This window comes from Sinohyriopsis cumingii, chromosome 6, assembly GCF_028554795.1.
Source record: "Sinohyriopsis cumingii isolate HCF-2022 chromosome 6, ASM2855479v2, whole genome shotgun sequence".
Lineage (NCBI taxonomy): Eukaryota > Metazoa > Mollusca > Bivalvia > Unionida > Unionidae > Sinohyriopsis > Sinohyriopsis cumingii.
The window spans coordinates 98,155,222-98,174,028 of record NC_142966.1 but is presented as its reverse complement, the minus strand read 5'-3'; the positions used below and the strand labels follow the sequence as shown (position 1 = coordinate 98,174,028).

The following is an 18,807-nucleotide window of genomic DNA, read 5'->3' as shown; positions in this document are numbered from 1 at the left end:
AAAAAAGAAATGTGACAGCTAATGTGCTGCAGAAGAGACATAAGTTGAACGTATTACAGTCATGTGAAACAATTAATATAATACTACTTGATTTTTTAATTGTAAGTTAGAGGTTCATTAAGAAGGTAGCTAAGACCATATACTATTTTGTAATATGTACCAATGTAATACGGTTCTTTGTTTTTGTTTTACATTGTCTCTAGGAAAGAACATTGGATGGAAAAGATTGCAGTTCAAAAGCGATGCATGAGAGATTATCTATCAAGGATAAGATTGACGCATACAACCAAACAGACGAAAATATAACCGTAAACATTTACTGCAATCAGATATTTGCTATGCAAGATTTGGTAGAAATTAACAATCAAATATGCAGACAAAACCGCTCCTCTCATGTCATTTGTACAGCTTAACATTTTATTGAAAATACGTAGATTTTAGGATGAATTGATGTTTCCCAATTAACATTGTTAATGGATAATATACCATAACAATGTCTGTGTGTCATTACCCCTGATGGACTTCGTCATTAGTAAATAATAACTAAGGTATTTCCTTGGCTAGATATATATAGATTACGGACGGTTTAGATAACATTTTTGGTGGGGTCCAAATTTGTAGATATTTCGTGTATACATCTCGTCTTCAGCATCAAAGGATTGCACCTCTTGCAACCATAAACACATTTCATCAATGCTAGTCTTCCATGTGGCTCTCCCGCGCCATCATATGTTTCCAGTGTTAACTTTCTGTACAAAGATGGATCTAGTGCCAAATACAAAACATGTTAAGTAATTTTCTTTTATCTTTGGATAGTACAGTGGCAGTCAGATACCGAGGTCATGTCTTATCTCCATTATCACAAGGACTATATATATATATATATATATATATATATATATATATATATATATATATATATATATATATATATATATATATATATATATATATATATATACAGTCAGATAGAAACGTATAGGGACTACTGATGACATCTTGGTTCTTAATGTTCAAATACGACGAATCCAGTAAGATCTCTTTCCCTCCTGGATTTAGAACTTCAGTTGGAATTTTGAATAATTGTAATCAGTGTTACCAAACTGAATGTTTGGCATGGTAATAGAAGCTTTTTGCAACCGGACTTCTGTAAAGCTTCTTTCACATCCAATCCGATCTGTGAAGATTGATCCTTTTATGTAACTTTTACATTTCTCAGAGATCCTGAAGGCTACAGATCTTACATGTGATGAGATAATTCACATTCTAGGTTTTGCACGATCTGTTTGGACCATGTATATTCAGTTTGTCGCTAGTCGCTGTGCTAGAAAATGTGCTGGTCTCTATCATATGTTGACATATAGAGAGAGATGTGACACCCGTATTTTATGTGGGCAAAAGTAACAGTTTGCACAGAGAAATAAAGTAATGTTAATTGGTCTGTTTCACAATTAATGCAAGTATTCCATGCCGACATTTAAGTATATAACATACAATATTTGGTGATAATTAGCAATGTAATTTGTTTTCCAGGAAGAAACATTCCACGACACAGATTATATATATATATATATATATATATATATATATATATATATATATATATGGAGAAGGATATGTCATTCCCATTTCTTTTGCAAAGTGTATATTAAACTAGAACAGAGATAGTTATTTGAAATAAGATATAGTAACATTAATTAGTTGTTTTAATTGTGCCTTACAGACGTTGAAGAGGGTAGCTGTATCAAAATAGTATTTTGCATCATTCCGGAATGGAATTTTGTTTCTTCAGAAAGGAAAAGGTGCTGAAATCTTTTACATTTCACTTTGGAAGTCTGCAAGAGTATCTATCAAAAATAAGAATGATAAAAAAAAAACAGGAACACTCGAAGCTATATATGCAAGCAGAACATAAAAAGAGATACTCTTATGCATGAAATGTAGCAATTGTGCACTTGTAGGATTTTAACATCTTAAGCTAAGTAACTTAAAGAAGAAAACGAAAAACATGTTTTGTGATATTTAACAGATAAGTGAATTCTCTAAGTCATAAATTGAAACATCAAGGATAACTTATAAAATTGTGAAGAAAATCCGAAGTGATCTTCAAAGGTTCTATTATACGTCCACAAATTTAGAGTGAATTCGAGGTCTCGGTGTGCCGATGTACCAATATCTTTGACAATGCTGAATTACCAATAATTTTGATGCATTATTATGGTATTGTCCACAACTTCTTTGCATGAATTCACTATAATCTCGAAATATTACTTTGTCATACGAGCACTTCGTAAATCCAATGAATAATCCAGACAAATAAGTTCTCCAAAATTCTCTCACATGAAATAAATTTTCAGACTGATATTAAAACGAGATCATAGGAAATAGAAATTAATTAATTGTCCATTTTTATGACATATCAACCGCTTAACTGTACGTTGGAATATTTTCAGAGTTTTCTATGTCACAATACCTCTCATGTGAAATATCACATTACTTCCCCACGTAGCAACAAAACCCATCTGATTTAATCATCCAATGGGAAATGACCCGAAAGTTGCAAACATATTTATTATTAGGACTAATCTTAAAACTTGTGAACAACCTATATATAGCTCATTGCAAACTACAGTCATAGGCCAACAGTTAAAGACACACTCTCTCTCTATCTCTGTTTCTCTCTCAATATATATATATATATATATATATATATATATATATATATATATATATATATATATATATATATATATATATATATATATATATATATATAACATAACAGAAAACTGTATATAGTAACATCCTCTCTAATCCGTTTTTTGTGTGATTACAGTCTTCATTAATAGTATTTTGTAGCTTTAAAATACATTCATGCGTCACATTCATTATTATTTAAGGTAAATATAATATAAAAAGCACACTGTGCCCTTTTATTACTCTCTTGTCAGTGGAAACAATTATTATAATATTACCTGATTTGTTAAATTGTGAGTTACAGGTCGATTAGGAAAGTAGCTAAGACCATTTACAATTTTGTAATATTTACCAATGTAATACTGTTTTTGTTTTTGTTTTATATTGTCACTAGGAAAGACCATTGGATGGAAGAGATTGCAGTTCAAATGCGATGTCTGAAAGATCATCTATGAAAGATAAGATTGACGCAGACAACCAAACAGACGAAACTATATATGTAAACATTTACTGCAATAAGATATTTGCTATGCAAATATGTAGACAAAACCGCTCCTCTCATGTCATTTGTAGAGCTTAACATTTTATTGAAAATACGTATATTTTAGGATGCATTGATGATTCCCAGTTAACATTGTTAATGGGTATAGATCATAACAAAGTCTGTGTGTCATTACTCCTGTTGGATTTCGTCATTAGTAAATAAAATTTAAGTTATTGCCTTGGATAGATGCATACAGATTACAGACGGTTTAGATAATATTTTGGGTGGGGTCCAAATTGTGTAGATATTTCGTGCACATATCTCTTCTTCAATATCAAAGGATTGCACCTATTGCAACCATAAGCACATTTCATTAATGATAGTGTACCATCTGGCTCTCGAGTACCATCATGTTTCCAGTGTTAAATTTCTGTAATATGAAGATGAATCCAGTGTCAAATACAAAACGTATTAGGTAATTTTATGTTATCGTTAAATAGTAAAGTGGCAGTCAGATCCAGAGGTCATGTCCTATGTCCATTATATATATATATATATATATATATATATATATATATATATATATATATATATATATATATATATATATATATATATATATATATATATATATATATATATATATATATATATATAGTCCGATAGAACGACGGCGATACACACGCATAAGGAATATTGATGGCATGTGCATTGCTTCTTTTCCTAGACTTCTTGGCTTAAACTGCTTGGTCTTTAATGTTCGAATGCAACGAATGCAGTAAGATCCTTTTCTCTTCTGGACTTAGAACTTCAGGTGTGGTTTTGGGCAGTTGTAATACGTGTTGCATTACTGAATGTGTGGCCATGGGAATAAAAGGTTTCTGCAACTGGACTTATATAAAGCTTCTTTTTCATCCCATTAGATCTGTGAAGACTGGTCCTTTTGTGTAACTTTTCAATTTCTTTGAGATACTGAAGGCTACAGGTCTTACATGTAATGAGATAATTCACATTCTCTGTCTTGCGCGATTTGTTTGGACCATGTCTGTTTAGTTTGTCGCTAGTCGCTGTGCTAGAAAATGTGCTAATCTCTAACATATGTTGACAGAGGGAGAGAGATGTGACACCCGTATTTTATCCGGACAAGAGAAACAGTATACATAGAAAAATACAGTAATGTGAATTGATCTGTTTCCCAATGCAAGTATACCATGCCAATATGTAAGTGTTGAACAATTTATATTTGGTGATAATTAGCAATGCAATTTTTTTATTAGAAGAAACATTCCAGGACACAGTTAATATATTAATATTTCGCAAAATCCCGGAATGGAATCTTGTTATCTTCAGGAAGGAAAATTTGCTGGAACATTTTACAGTTCATTTTCGAAATCTGCAAAAGTATCTATCAAAGACAAGAATGACAAAAACCAACAGGAACACTCAAAACTATATATGCAAGCAGAACATGAGATACTCGTATTCATGATTTGTAGCAATTGTGCACTTTTAGGATTTTATAGTCTTAAGTTAAGTAATTTAAAGAGGAAAACGAAAGACAGGTTTTGTGATATTTAACAGATATGTGAATTCTCTAAGTCATAAATTGAAACATCAAGGATAACTTATAAAATTGTGAAGAAAATCGAAAGTGATTTTTAAAGGATTTATAACACGTCCACAAATTTAGAGTGAATTCGAGGTTTTGGATGTGCCGATGTACCAATATCCTTGACAACGCTGAAGTACCAACAGATTTGAAAACATCAAGATGGTATTGCACGCAACTTTTTTGCATGAATTCACATTAATCTTAAAATAATACTTTGTCCGGTCATACGAGCACTTCGTAAATCCAATGCATAATCCAAACAAATGAGTTCTCTAAAATTCTCTCACGTGAAATAAATCTTCAGACTGATGGTTAAACATGAACATAGGAAAACAAAATTAATTAATATTCCATTGTCTTGACATTAAATATGTACCTTTTAACTGTACGTCGCAATATTTTAAGAGTTTTCTATGTCGCAATACCTCCCATGTGACATTTTACATTATTTCCCCCACGTAGCAACAAAACTCATCTGATTTAATCATCCAGTGCGAAATGCCCCAAAGTTGCAAAACATATTTATTATTAAGACTAATCTTAAAACTTGTGAACTTCCTGTGTATAGCTCATTGCAATCTATAGTCATAGGTCAAAAGTTAAAGACACTATCTAGGTATACGTAACAGAAAACTGTGTACCGTAATATCCTCTGTAATCCGTTATGTTTGGAGGTTACAGTCTTAATTATTGATAATGTGTAGCTTTAAAATATAGCCTTGCATAACATTCATTAATTGATAAGGTTATTATAACATAACAAACACACTGTGTCCTTTTATTACTCTCGTGTGTTGAGCATTATATAGGTATATATAATGGAAAAGAGAAATCGGACAGACTTGTGTGCTGCGGAATAGACATACGTTTAACGGATTACAAATAGTCATGTGAAATCAAGTAATATAATATTCATTAATTATTTTAAATTGCGAGTTACAAGTTAATTATGAAGGTGGCTAAGAACATATACTATTTTGTGATATTTACCAGTGTAATGCTGGTTTTTTTTCTTCTTTTTTTCTGTAGAAAAGAAAATTGGATGGAAAAGATTGCATTTCAAATGTGATGTCTGAGAGATTATCTATCACAAAGAAGATTGACGCAGACACCCAAACAGACGAAAATATGCATGTAAGCATTCACCGGTATCAAATATTTGCTATGCAAGATTTGGTAGATATTAAAAATCAAATATGCAGACAAAACCGCTCCTCTCATGTTATTTGTAGAGCTTAAGTACTTATTGAAAATACATACATTTTAGGATGAATTGATGCTTCCCAATTAACATTGCTTATGGGTAATAGACCATAGCATAGTTTGTGTGGTATTGCTCTTGTTGTTCTTCAACATTAGTAAATAATAATTCAGATATTGTCCTGGTTAGATAAATAGAGATTACGGACGGTTTAGATAAAAGTTTTGGTGGGTTCAAAATGGTGTAGATATTTCGTGCATATTCTCCTCTTCAATATCAAAGGACTGCACCTCTTGCAGCCATAAACACATTTCATCAATGATAGCCTACCATTTGGCTCTCTCCAATCGATTTACATCTTTCGAGTGGTAACTTTTGTTCTATGAAGATCAATCCAGTACCAAAAACGTAACGTGTTAAATAATTTTCTTTTAGCTTTGGATAGTAGATAGATAGATAGATAGATAGATAGATAGATAGATAGATAGATAGACTGTGATACACACGTATAGGGAATATTAATGACAATATATGCTTTATCTTTTTCACAAGAACGTGCAAAGAAAAACAACCAGCTTAAGTTCTACCCTGTCTATTGACCAAGAAAAATCGCTAAAGAATATTTGGCGGGCAACGTCAAGCTCCTTAAGACATGAGTCACTTAAGGTAACTAGTTATATATATATATATATATATATATATATATATATATATATATATATATATATATATATATATATATATATATATATATATATATATATATATATATATATATATATATATATATCCCAATAAGGCTCTATCGAATATTGTGTAAAGTGCCAATAATATTGGCTATAATATGTGGTTAGAAACAGTGACGTACGTTTGGCAGACAATTCTGCTTCTTCCTAAAATATGATGTAAATAAGGGACCTATGTATTATTTACGGACCGCAATAAAATTCACAAATGGCTATCAAATACCGGTCTTTTATTTAAAGTCTCATTCTGACTCAGTCTTGACTGCACGGCGTGGTGCTTAAAGCCACCTTGAGAAAGCGCCCCCGATGTCGGTCAATCGACGCATATGGTATTGTTTTGCAAGTCAGTATACTGTTGGATGTTTATTTTATATTGTTTGTGTTGTCCATTGCCTTGTTTTCTTTAGCTATCTAAAGTCTTTTCTTGCCTTGTTGTCTTTATCGACGGAGTATCTATGGTAACGCAAAAGGTGGCATTTTGAAAACGTGAAGCAGCTGTTTGTCTTTAAACAGACATCTGAAAATGTTAATGCATTCTATAATTCAACACAGAAAGAAATAATTTTAATGAAGCGCTCGATAATTCGAAATATGTTTATATCTGTGAACTTTTGACTATTTTAATCTCTTCAGTATATTAGTGCTTATTTAGTTTGTCCGTTGATACTCAATTGATGCAAAGACAGAAAAAAAGAGTTCAGAATTTGCATTACGGAATTCAAGTAGTCTGCTTTTCAGCAAATCTTTGATAAAAGGATTCGGCTAAAAATAAATTGGAGCGAAGTCAAACCTAGCTGGAATATATAGCACTGTTTGGATACTGCTCTTCTTCATGATTTATATCAGTAGGTAGGATTTATACCTCAGTGCGTTGACATGGGTAGGTTGATACATTGGGTACTGTTGCACGGAAAGGTTGCTCATTAATGTTCTACAGCATTTGGCAACAATGTGTTGGCATACTCTTTTCAATTACCCCATCCCCTGGACAGTCAGGAATAGATAACTGGAGGGCCGGGTCTTGCTCAGGAGAAATTAATGCGCTTGGAATTATGTTGACAGGCTGCTCCTGTTTTGCAATAGATACTTTAATCATTTCTCTTAAGTTGTGTGAAGAACGTAACTCATATTGCATCACCTGTGACAATCGCATTCAAAAGTTTCTGAGTAAGTTTTTCTTACTTGACTAGTAGATTTTTGGTGATTTCAACCATTGTCTGGATTTGATCAACCATTACCAAATGTTGTTCTCCTTTTACACAAAGTTATGAATTTCAAATAATGTGCCTGTATATTAAAATAGCTGGCAAACTAATACTCTTTATAATAGATAAGTGATTTTTGACCAACACTGTTCTTTTTCCACTTCACTGCAGTCAATGTTTGTTTATCCGTTGCAGACAACTGTCTTTCAGAGCGTAGTTCATCTTTCTTGGGATCTCAGCCACCTTTATTACGATGCAGCCACCTCCGAAACGATGGATATGTCATAATATTAAATCTACATATTTTATGAAAGGCAATTTTGACATAACGGTGTACCCTATGAGTGTCGTTAATTGGTATCATTCTCTTTGCCAATTAGTAGAATTGTTTGCCTTATCGAACATGTTTACGTCGCTTTTATTTGCCTATGTTTCTTCAAGCGTTGATCTGGTGGTGTTCGGCGTACTGTATTATGCAGCCTCCTATCATTGAAAAGAAGGTTACTTTGTTTATCGGTAGGCATACCATTTATTCAAATATTCAAAGACACGAAAAGGTTTAACGACAATATTCATAACTTTTCAAATATCCCTGACATAGTTGAAGCAGAAGCATGGTTTGGTACATGAAATCATGATTGTAGAAGAGAAATAAATCATGAAATATTTGAAACATTTTCAAACGTAGTAAGTTAAATACATGTTCGGCTTTCATCTACAATGTTAAATCTTCAATCACAAAGACAGCAGACAGCTTTGACAATTTCTTTTCCTGTTGCACTATATATCTATTATATGGTCTTCACGTAGGTGGCTTGAATTATTCTAAATCACAACCACTAACACACAAATACGAATTATATGACGAATCTGGCTTTTAATAATAATAATAATAATAATAATAATAATAACACTAATAATAACACTAATAATACCAATAAAATTTATAATAATCATCATCTTCAGAATCATCATTACCATCCCGATAAAAGAACAGAGCGCAATAGAAATACGCAGATAACGAAGACATTTACAATATCTGGAATTCCTGAGCCATGTCAAAAATGAAATGCATGCTGTCAATCTAAAGCCTTAGATATAACAATGTTGACCGTATTTTTCGACAAAGCAAAAAAAAAATGATATATTATCGATCGCTTTGATATTTAACGTTCAAGTATAATCTTGGTATCATTAAATACTTAAAATAACTTAACGTCCAAAATCGGATCAATTGTAGTCTCATTCTTTGAATATAAAAGTTGAAATGGTAGATCTTTATGAAAAAATATATATTATATGGGTGTTTCTTAGACTTGATCATCGATAGACGGGTATAATGATACTTTTTCTGGTGCCCAGAAAATCGTCTATGCATTCTTCAACCTTCAGAGTGTATACTCTGATTATGCTACTTACTTAACAGAACGTCGTGTTGAAGGCTATATTTATCTTGAGAGAGAGGTACAGCTTATTACGATGAATATGCGTATTGTATATATGTGACACTTCTCCAGATCACAAGCTTAAATTTTTAGGACTTCCTAATTTAAAGTAAGGAGAAATTGCAATTTTTGCTACCATTCACAGTAAATATCAGCTATGTCTCAAACCTACAGAAGATATAGTAAACCAGTCATATAAATCAAAGTTCTATAAATCAAAGTTCTAATCAAGCGGGTTTCAATTACAAGTCCGTACTTTCACGGTCTTCGAGGCATCCGTGTTTAAGTGAACAAGAATATATCGCAAACAGCAATAATAAACCATATTGTTGATAGTAAGAACGACAGTAATAATAATAATAATAATAATACCAGTAAGAATATCAATGAATATCAAAGAGTCATCAAAGGCTCAGTTCTCAATAGGATATTTTAGTTTGCTACGCCTTAACTGAGCTTGCTTTATACGTGTGATGGACCACGTTCATCAACGCATACCCATCTATACATTTAGGGTACCTGTTCTAATAAATCATTGTGTTATCCACTGCATAATGACATTACTTTGACCCATCTTAGTTTAGTTGCCGTAAAGAAAATTGTTGTCATGTATTTATAAGCCGGAAACTTTACAAAAACGTTGTTCTGTAATACTAATTTTTATCAGCTATTAATTCTACGATTAACCTTTTTAAACAACGTTTATTATTTATTTTTAATGTTGGATCATTTAAGAACATTTGCGGACATTTTAGTATTAGCATAATTTACATAATACATTCATTTATTAGCCTATCAAATCATTTGCGGACAATCTTATACAAAAGAGTTCGCTGTAATACCCACTTGGCATGGGCTTATTTATATTAGCGCATGCACATAGATTAATTACATCTAATTTACTATCTCTTAATTAGGTACTTATGAAATAAATATGAAATAAAACAGTATTCAGTTGCTATGTGCAGAAAATTATTTTATTGGTTGGGTTTTATTTTCGTTTTAGCTGCTGTATGAAGAGCTTAGTACATTCCTCTGCAAACCTGAAACAGAAATGCCTAAAACGTATAAGTACCTAAAAGTTTGCACTGACCTCTGCTGGAAGATGGGAGTGCAGGAGAAGCCGATGCATCTAGACATTAAAGCTGAGAAGCAGGATGGTGAGGAGAAGCATTTTGACACAGACAAGTTTAGGGCATATACAAAAAGCGGTAAAGGTGTCGCTTATGTTGTATGGCCAGCATTGTTCCTACATGAAGGGGGAGCAATGCTTACCAAAGGAATAGCACAAGGATGTCAGAAGGTTCTAAATGTTTAGATTAAAGAAATATTGCATGCTGTAATATTGTAATGAAACTAATCGTTTTTAGTGTGATTAATTTTGTAACCAAATTGACATTTTTCTGATTATGTAACATTAACTTCTCTGTTGAAGACAAAATTTTAAATTTAGATATTAACTCGGCTATTTAATGTATACAACACTATGTTTGGTATCAGTGTAAGAATATTAAATTTAAGATTCTGGTCGATGCTGGATTTGTTTGACACAGGACAAGTCTTCACAAGGATAAGCTATATTATTATTATGTTGCGAAGCTCTGGAATAATGTTGACGTACATTTATTGGCGGCAGCGGGCGGTCTGTTTGTTCTGCTGTAGCTATGATTGCTTTCAAGTCAGCTAAATTAGTATACAACATTTCTGAACACTGTTACAACACCAAGAACGCTACATAAATCAAATTCGGTCCCCTTAGGATAGTTATCCATTTCAAACATCGTTAGCACGAAAAAAGATACTGCTTACCAATACTGGTATACTGATTTGACATGTCTGCATTGCTATGCTCAGATAGAAACATTTGATTTTTTTCAAAGTACATCTGGTAAGGATCATCCTGGTTCTAATATTGTTTGATTGTTTAGAAAGGGACTGCACTGACTGCTTTGAATATTGAATAAATATGAATTTCTGTTGCAACAAAAAGCCTTGAAAATAATAAAGTTTTATTAGACTAGTTTAACCCTGATACGTTCTTCCCACTGAGTCGTAAAATTAATTACTTTTGAATAGCCAATATTGGTAAACAGGAAATATAAACTATCTGGCACATTTATATATGTGACTTTAATAATTTTAATACCAGTGAAGAATAATTAGGAATTGTTATCCTCCGATACGCATGAAAGATGACAATGACTCAAGGATAAAAAGATTTTATATTCAATTTGTAGATTTGTTCTCAAAATAAACTGAAATCAAGTTTTGGATAATTTTGTTTGTAAAGAAATGATTGTGAACACGAACATTATCATGTCTTATGACGAATACATTTAAATTATATGATGTGCTAGAATAATTTTTATTGCTAAGGTGTCAGTTACTATGAAAGATTGTGATTGAACACATTATTGATAAAAATCTTGATATACTGACAGTTTGTTCATTCGTACATGATACATGTAACTATATATGTATGCGTCTTTTGATACAAAACTGAATTGAATTACATGAGCTAGTAGATGCTATTGTTGTGTTCGACTGCAAATATCATATGCATGATAAAGGCTTAATTGATCTGCTAACACATGAAGTTGTTATGCTTGCTTGTCGGAATTCATCAAACACGTCAGCAATATTTAGTTGTAGGCTACGTTAAAATCTTTAAAAAGTTTTAGTATATATTCAAGAAGTAATATTATTATTTATTCATCTGCAAATATACCCTTGCAGTCCAAAATGATACCTTCAAAGATGTGTTTAAATTATAATTAAATAATTCAGTGCTTAGTGTTATATTATATAATGTCCATTTATCATTAATCAGCTGTGTATGTAGACAAGATAGAGAATTATAATTAAATTGTCTTATGTTCTACTATCTGTGTATATATATATATATATATATATATATATATATATATATATATATATATATATATATATATATATATATATTTATATATATATCACGGAAAAATATAGGCGGTTATAACGGTTTATAAATACCTAATGAAATGAATCATTATCAATTTCGCATCACTCTATAAATGTCATTGAAAGTGAAATTATCAAACTTCTATTTTGATTATACACTTCACGGTATTATTGTTGGTACTAGTCTGCCAATTCTACATGTGTCATTGTTTTTATTAATGTAAGTTTTGTTCCCTAAGTTAAGTAATTTCAGATGGGATAATATGGTTGAAGGAAACACAATCAGATGGATAGCCAACACGGACATCTTTGGGTACGGACTGCATAGTTTCAAATCATAAACCCATTTTTTGTAATATCGCTTCTTAAATAAACTAGCCACTGGTTGTATAAAGTGAATGTCATGTATAATGGTAAATTAAAATTATTCCGGAGGACAGAGATAAGTATACAACTAAATTTTGGCAATATATCTGTGTTGTTTATATAGTGAATATGAATATTTTTTAATTTAATAAAATGTGCTTTCTTGACTATTCGGCTTAGATAGTAATGCGTACAGTTCGATACATTAATATTGTTGTATGCAACGGGGTCTCATATGAAACACTCGCCTGTCTTCTGCTCGAAGTCCCTTGTTTTCCCCAATTTGCAAGGACTTCTATACAACAATTGTTGTCACCTGGATGTTATATAAACGCTCCAGGACTATAAATAATTTTGAGGTAATCAGTCCATCACCACACAATATCCCAACTTCACATTTCCATCACAACTTCAAAACTGTATGACAACCACACAACTGTAAGGCTTCTACGTGTTTAGGGTTCCGTAGAATAGCGTCAGTACTTAAATACCATATAATACTAATCACAATTCAAACACCAAATACAATTAGCTATTTTCCTGCTCTATTTCCGGGTCAGCCAAAACGCGATTTCGAGATCATTTGAGGTGGCATTACACCATATTTAACATCATGCCTAAAATAAAAGTCGTCTCCATATAATGGAACAACCCATTCTCAACTATTTTTTTTGTACAAAATATCAGTCCTGTCAAAAATATTTCACATGGAAATATTTAACCAATCAAAGCCTTTAGATTTAAATAGGTACTACTCGACTTCACTTATCCTGCTCTGCCATGAATTCAAATACAAAACTAAATAATATAATCATAAAATAGCATACACACTGCACTCAGAGATGTTTGTCCCACGTTATGGCTGATTACTAGGGCTGAAAAATGTTTCCTTAGCACTGACTACCCGTAATCAAACAACTAATGACTACAATCTAATAAATAATCTAAAATGGTGACGTAAATACAAATGGCTCATACCCTAGATTTATTACACTCTTTACATTCTCATCTGATAAACAATATACATTTTCCTTATATTTATCAAAGAAAGATATCACAGGAACTCTCTAAGCATTATGCCACATCTCTGTGCTATCTAAATAGAAACACGTACCTGTATTCCATAAATCCAAGAAATGTTTCTAGCAAGCTCTTCCAGAGTTCGTATTATCCACACATAACCCTATATCTGAATGTATGTCACATTCTATCTTTTCTCTCTCTCTCAGGGGTTATTTTATTACAACCCAAATATTTTTGTACATATACAGATACCTTCTTGTACATACTAATAAGAAGACAATTGCAAGTAGAGTATATCTGATAATCAGTCTCATAATTGACAACTATGGCCATCACGAGTGGATATTAATGATGCTGTATTTGTTTCTATTATTATTTTTTTCTTATTCTTTTTCGTCTTCTTCTCCGTTGTAGTGGTAGAAGTTTTAGTAGTTGTTGTTATTATTTTTGATTTATCATAACTATTATTACTGTTATCGTATCTGTAGGTTGTATAATTATTAGAATCTGCATAGAGCATATTCAACACATATTCACTTATCCTTTAACATCCTTGCATTTTGTACCAAGAAGATGGTGTACATAAGCCCAGCCCACTATACAATATTGCAAATAGCAAAATGTTTTAAATAAATAAATAAGTACATAAACAATTAAAAAAATGTCTAGCTAACTAATATTACAACGTGTCGGGTCTGGAGTCACTCGGTAATACTCACACTGTAAGGTCGCAAGATCAACAAATGGCTTCCATTTTGTATTATGTGGTGGGTATTGTTTCATTAAAACTAATGGCACTATCAGTATTAGATATTGTAAATATATTACACGCATATTTCTTAGAGATTACGTTTACAGTAAAATTGCAATCCGTCTCATTTCAGGACAAGACATCAAGACATTACCTTTGTTAACCTCTATAGAGTTGTTGAGGTCACCTTGTAGAAGAAACCGTCTATTATCTCAAGCCGTATTAAACCCCTATTGCAGGCTGTTTAACAAGTTTAGAGATATATCTATCTAAAACATCTATTTACGATACAGACACCTTTGAAAATAGTCAGCCCTGAAATATCAAGTTTTATCCTTTCCTTAAAGTAAGCAACAATTGTAAAGAAAACAACGAAACTGTGTTATATTTCCCGAAACGACAAGCCATCGATAGCATTGGTACATTCGTACATATTCATGCATAGTATATACGACTAACTCATGTCTCTAGATGGGCAGCCTATCATTAAAAATGTTGTATACACATAATCAATGATTTCGTGTCCATTTATTGAACCTAAATCAAAGATAATTATGGCTGAATTATATCATATACTCAGCCTATTGATTTCATTGTTGTATTGCAATTTTGAATTTTTAACAGCATTGAGAACTGTTCCTAAACTCCCAATAAATAAGACCCGACTTTCTCTTTACATCTCATGCAATAATGTCACTATACTGTGCGGCGCAAAGGGCAAGATACAAAGAGAGTGAGACAGAGATATAGAGATACATAGCGATCATGCTCAAGTGAGGGTAGATGAGGTTATTGATTCGTCTGACGTAAATCGTTGGAAGCGCAGATTTATTAAAAAAACGAAGAGAAACGACATTTAGTGTATCTGTATATCATGTCACCAATCATTAAGAATCAAACCTTAACACTCTTAGTGATAGCATAGTAAGACATGGTAGACGAGTATATACAGACAAACATTTAGCAAATAATATAAGTCAGCAGTTCTGATATGTATTAATAATAATAATAATAATAATAATAATAATAATAATAATAATAATAATAATAATAATGAGAACTTTGTATAGCGCCTAATCTTTAGAAGCTCTATGCGCTTTACAACATTAGACAACACCTATAAGATAAAAACATATAATTGTATGATTACAAAAACCAACACCATGAAATTAGAAACCATTAAAAAACATGCTGAAAATATGTAAGGTAGGAAACATTATTAAGTTTGATATATAAAGACATATAAGATATATAAAGATATATAGTGATATTTGAAATATGATTGGGTTATTGAGCTCTTGTTGATATAAAATCGGTAATCAATTACTTCGAAACATTCTGTCGTTCTTTTCTACTTCTGTTGAGCATAATCTGGGATTCTGATAAAATATTTGAAATTTATATTTGAAATATGATCGGCTTATTGAGCTCTTGTTGATATAAAATCGGTCATCAAACTGAACAATATTATAACTGAGCCTACGCGTGTGTAGTCCCATATAAAACCTTTATTATATCATATTAGTGATACAAGTAATCTAAATGCTGTTGCGCCATAAACCATCATTTCCATGAGCACGACCAGAAATCAAACTAAAGCGATAGCTACATTATCCGGTGAGTTTCGAATTGTCTTGCATAATAGTTAACTTTCCATTTAGTAGTAACGAATAGCTAGCCCCTATGGTCAGGTATCAGTTCAGTGGAAGTGTACACGATTCCCTGTTAAAAACAATTGTATCATAACATGCTGCGATTTCACATAACACGTGCATGGAAATTTTATATAAAGCAAAAACTATTACGTATTGTTAGTTTAAAAATAATGAATCGTTTATTTTTCTTACGCAAAAAAGTGCAGTCTTTAGCGCGTTTCATGTTTTCCTTTTTAATTGTGCTGAGTTAATGTGAGTGTAGTTTATTGCATTGAACATATCGATTACACTGGTCAACAGTGAAATCATTACTGACTTGAAAAGGCCCTAATCTGTAGTATTTTGGTGTGCCGAACACGAATATAACCGTGAAAAATTTGTATTGGCTCTCGTTTTGAAGATATTCATATACCTCATTTTCTATGTTTCACTGTGTAAATTTCTCCAGTAGGACTGCAGCAACATCCGGAATAATGATGTAACATTGCATAATACCATCATGCTCACATCATCCACAGTTGATTGCATCATTTTCTGATGCAATGCAATACTAATGCCATGCGGCTGCTGAAGTAAGTTGACGTCAGCAGTGTACTATACATGTGTAGGCCTATTATACTAATGCCAGGCGGCTGCTGAAGCTGACGTAAGCAGTGTACTATATAAAGCCCAATCAGATAGGTTCAGCATTTAAAATATTTTAGACGTTGTGCGAGACAGTTCAAGCTACTGGTACATAAAACTTATTATTTTATCCATTTACGTACAATAAAGAACAGTAATGCCTCGAAAGTGTGTTAATACTGCGGACAATTTTTGCTATATTTGTGGGGAAGTGACATTTGCCAACCAGAAGAAAAGTATCAATTCTCAAGTGAAGAAGGCATATCATCTTTACTTCGGATGCAAGGTTGGTGACCAAGACAAGCCTTGGGCTCCGCATATATGCTGTGCTACATGTACAACACAGCTTTCACAGTGGTTGAATTGCAAAAGGTCATCAATGCCGTTTGCAGTCCCAATGGTGTGGAGAGAGCCAAGCAACCACCTAAATGACTGTTACTTCTGCTTGGTTCCTCCTCTTTCCGGCGGAATAACGAAGCGAAAGAAGTCGAGAATAGTCTACCCAAACATTCCGTCTGCATTGAGACCAGTTCCACATGGTGAGGGACTTCCTATTCCAGAACCTCCAGCAGAATATTCTCTTGATTCATCTGACGAAGACAAAGGTGAGTCGACCTGTTCTTCTCCTGGTCCATCAGCATGCAGTGATCCAGATTTTCACTGTGGTGCATCATCAACCCCACACAGAATAACACAGGAAGAACTAAATGACCTGATTCGTGATTTGGACTTATCAAAGAACAAGGCAGAATTGCTAGGATCAAGACTCCAACAATGGAATCTTCTAGAAGAAGATGTCACAATTACTGCATATCGAAAGCGCCACCAGCAATTGGAGCCTTTCTTCAGAAAGCAAAGTAATCTGATATTCTGTTCCGATATTGAGGGCCTCATGAATGCTTTAAAAATCACTCATGACCCACAAGAATGGAGACTATTTGTGGACTCTTCGAAACTGAGTCTCAAGGCTGTGCTTTTGCACAATGGAAACATTCTTCCATCTATTCCAGTAGCGTATGCTGTCCACATGAAAGAGACATACGATAACTTAAGGCAGCTACTGAATTCCATTGAGTATAACAAGTACAGCTGGCACCTCTGTGGTGATTTGAAGGTAGTTGCCCTTTTAATGGGACTGCAGCAAGGATATACAAAATACATGTGTTTCTTATGCGAGTGGGATAGCCGAGCAAGGGAAATGCACTACATGAGGAAGGAATGGACTCACAGGCAGAATGTAGCCATTGGAGAGAAGAATATCCAACACCCAGCTCTGGTTGAGGCTCAGAAAATCTTGCTACCACCCCTTCACATCAAACTAGGTTTGATGAAGAACTTCGTGAAAGCCATTGACCGGACTTTGCCAGCATTCCGATACCTGCATGAAAAATTCCCTCGACTCAGCGAAGCAAAGATTAAAGAGGGAGTTTTTGTGGGTCCTCAGATTCGAGAGCTTTTCAAAGATGACCGGTTCAACAACTTGCTGGAAGGTGACGCGAAACAAGCATGGAATGCTTTTCGCCTAGTTTCTACAAACTTCCTCGGAAATGTTAGGGCAGAAAACTATAAGGAACTAGTAGAAGACATGTTGATGAAGTATAAGAAACTTGGCTGCAATATGTCTCTAAAGATTCACTTCCTTCATTCCCATTTGGATTTCTTTCCTAGCAACTGTGGTATTGTTAGTGATGAACACGGCGAACGTTTTCATCAAGATATCGCAACAATGGAACAAAGATACCAGGGAAAATGGTCCACTACAATGCTGGCTGACTACTGCTGGACACTCCTCAGAGATGCTCCCGAACAGCTGTACAAGAGACAGGCGAAGAAATCTAAGATGTAGTCAATGACTTGATTTTTTATAGGTAGGCTATTACAGTTGACCTTTTACTATTGGAATGCATTTCGTTATGTAAACATTAATTTCTTGCAGATTACAAAAAAACTAGAGCCAATTTTGCAATTTGACTGTCATATTCGTATTCAGCACATAAAAATTGATAAGAATTGACTAATTTTATTTCAGTAACATGACTTTTGTAAAAATTTGTTGTC

At 33.0% G+C, this 18,807-nt stretch overlaps 1 protein-coding gene across 1 annotated transcript in view; it reads left to right on the top strand.

Moving 5' to 3' along the window:
• The window catches only part of LOC149797526 (uncharacterized), a 194,012-nt gene extending 181,148 nt beyond the window's left edge, over positions 1-12,864 (top strand). The window contains exons 66-70 of the mRNA XM_089960770.1: positions 204-308; positions 3,092-3,196; positions 5,823-5,927; positions 6,544-6,660; positions 10,397-12,864. Of these exons, the coding sequence (XP_089816896.1) occupies positions 204-308; positions 3,092-3,196; positions 5,823-5,927; positions 6,544-6,660; positions 10,397-10,708 (744 nt within the window). The 3' untranslated portion in view covers positions 10,709-12,864. The remainder of the gene's footprint in view (positions 1-203; positions 309-3,091; positions 3,197-5,822; positions 5,928-6,543; positions 6,661-10,396) is intronic.
• Positions 12,865-18,807: the final 5,943 nt, after the last annotated feature.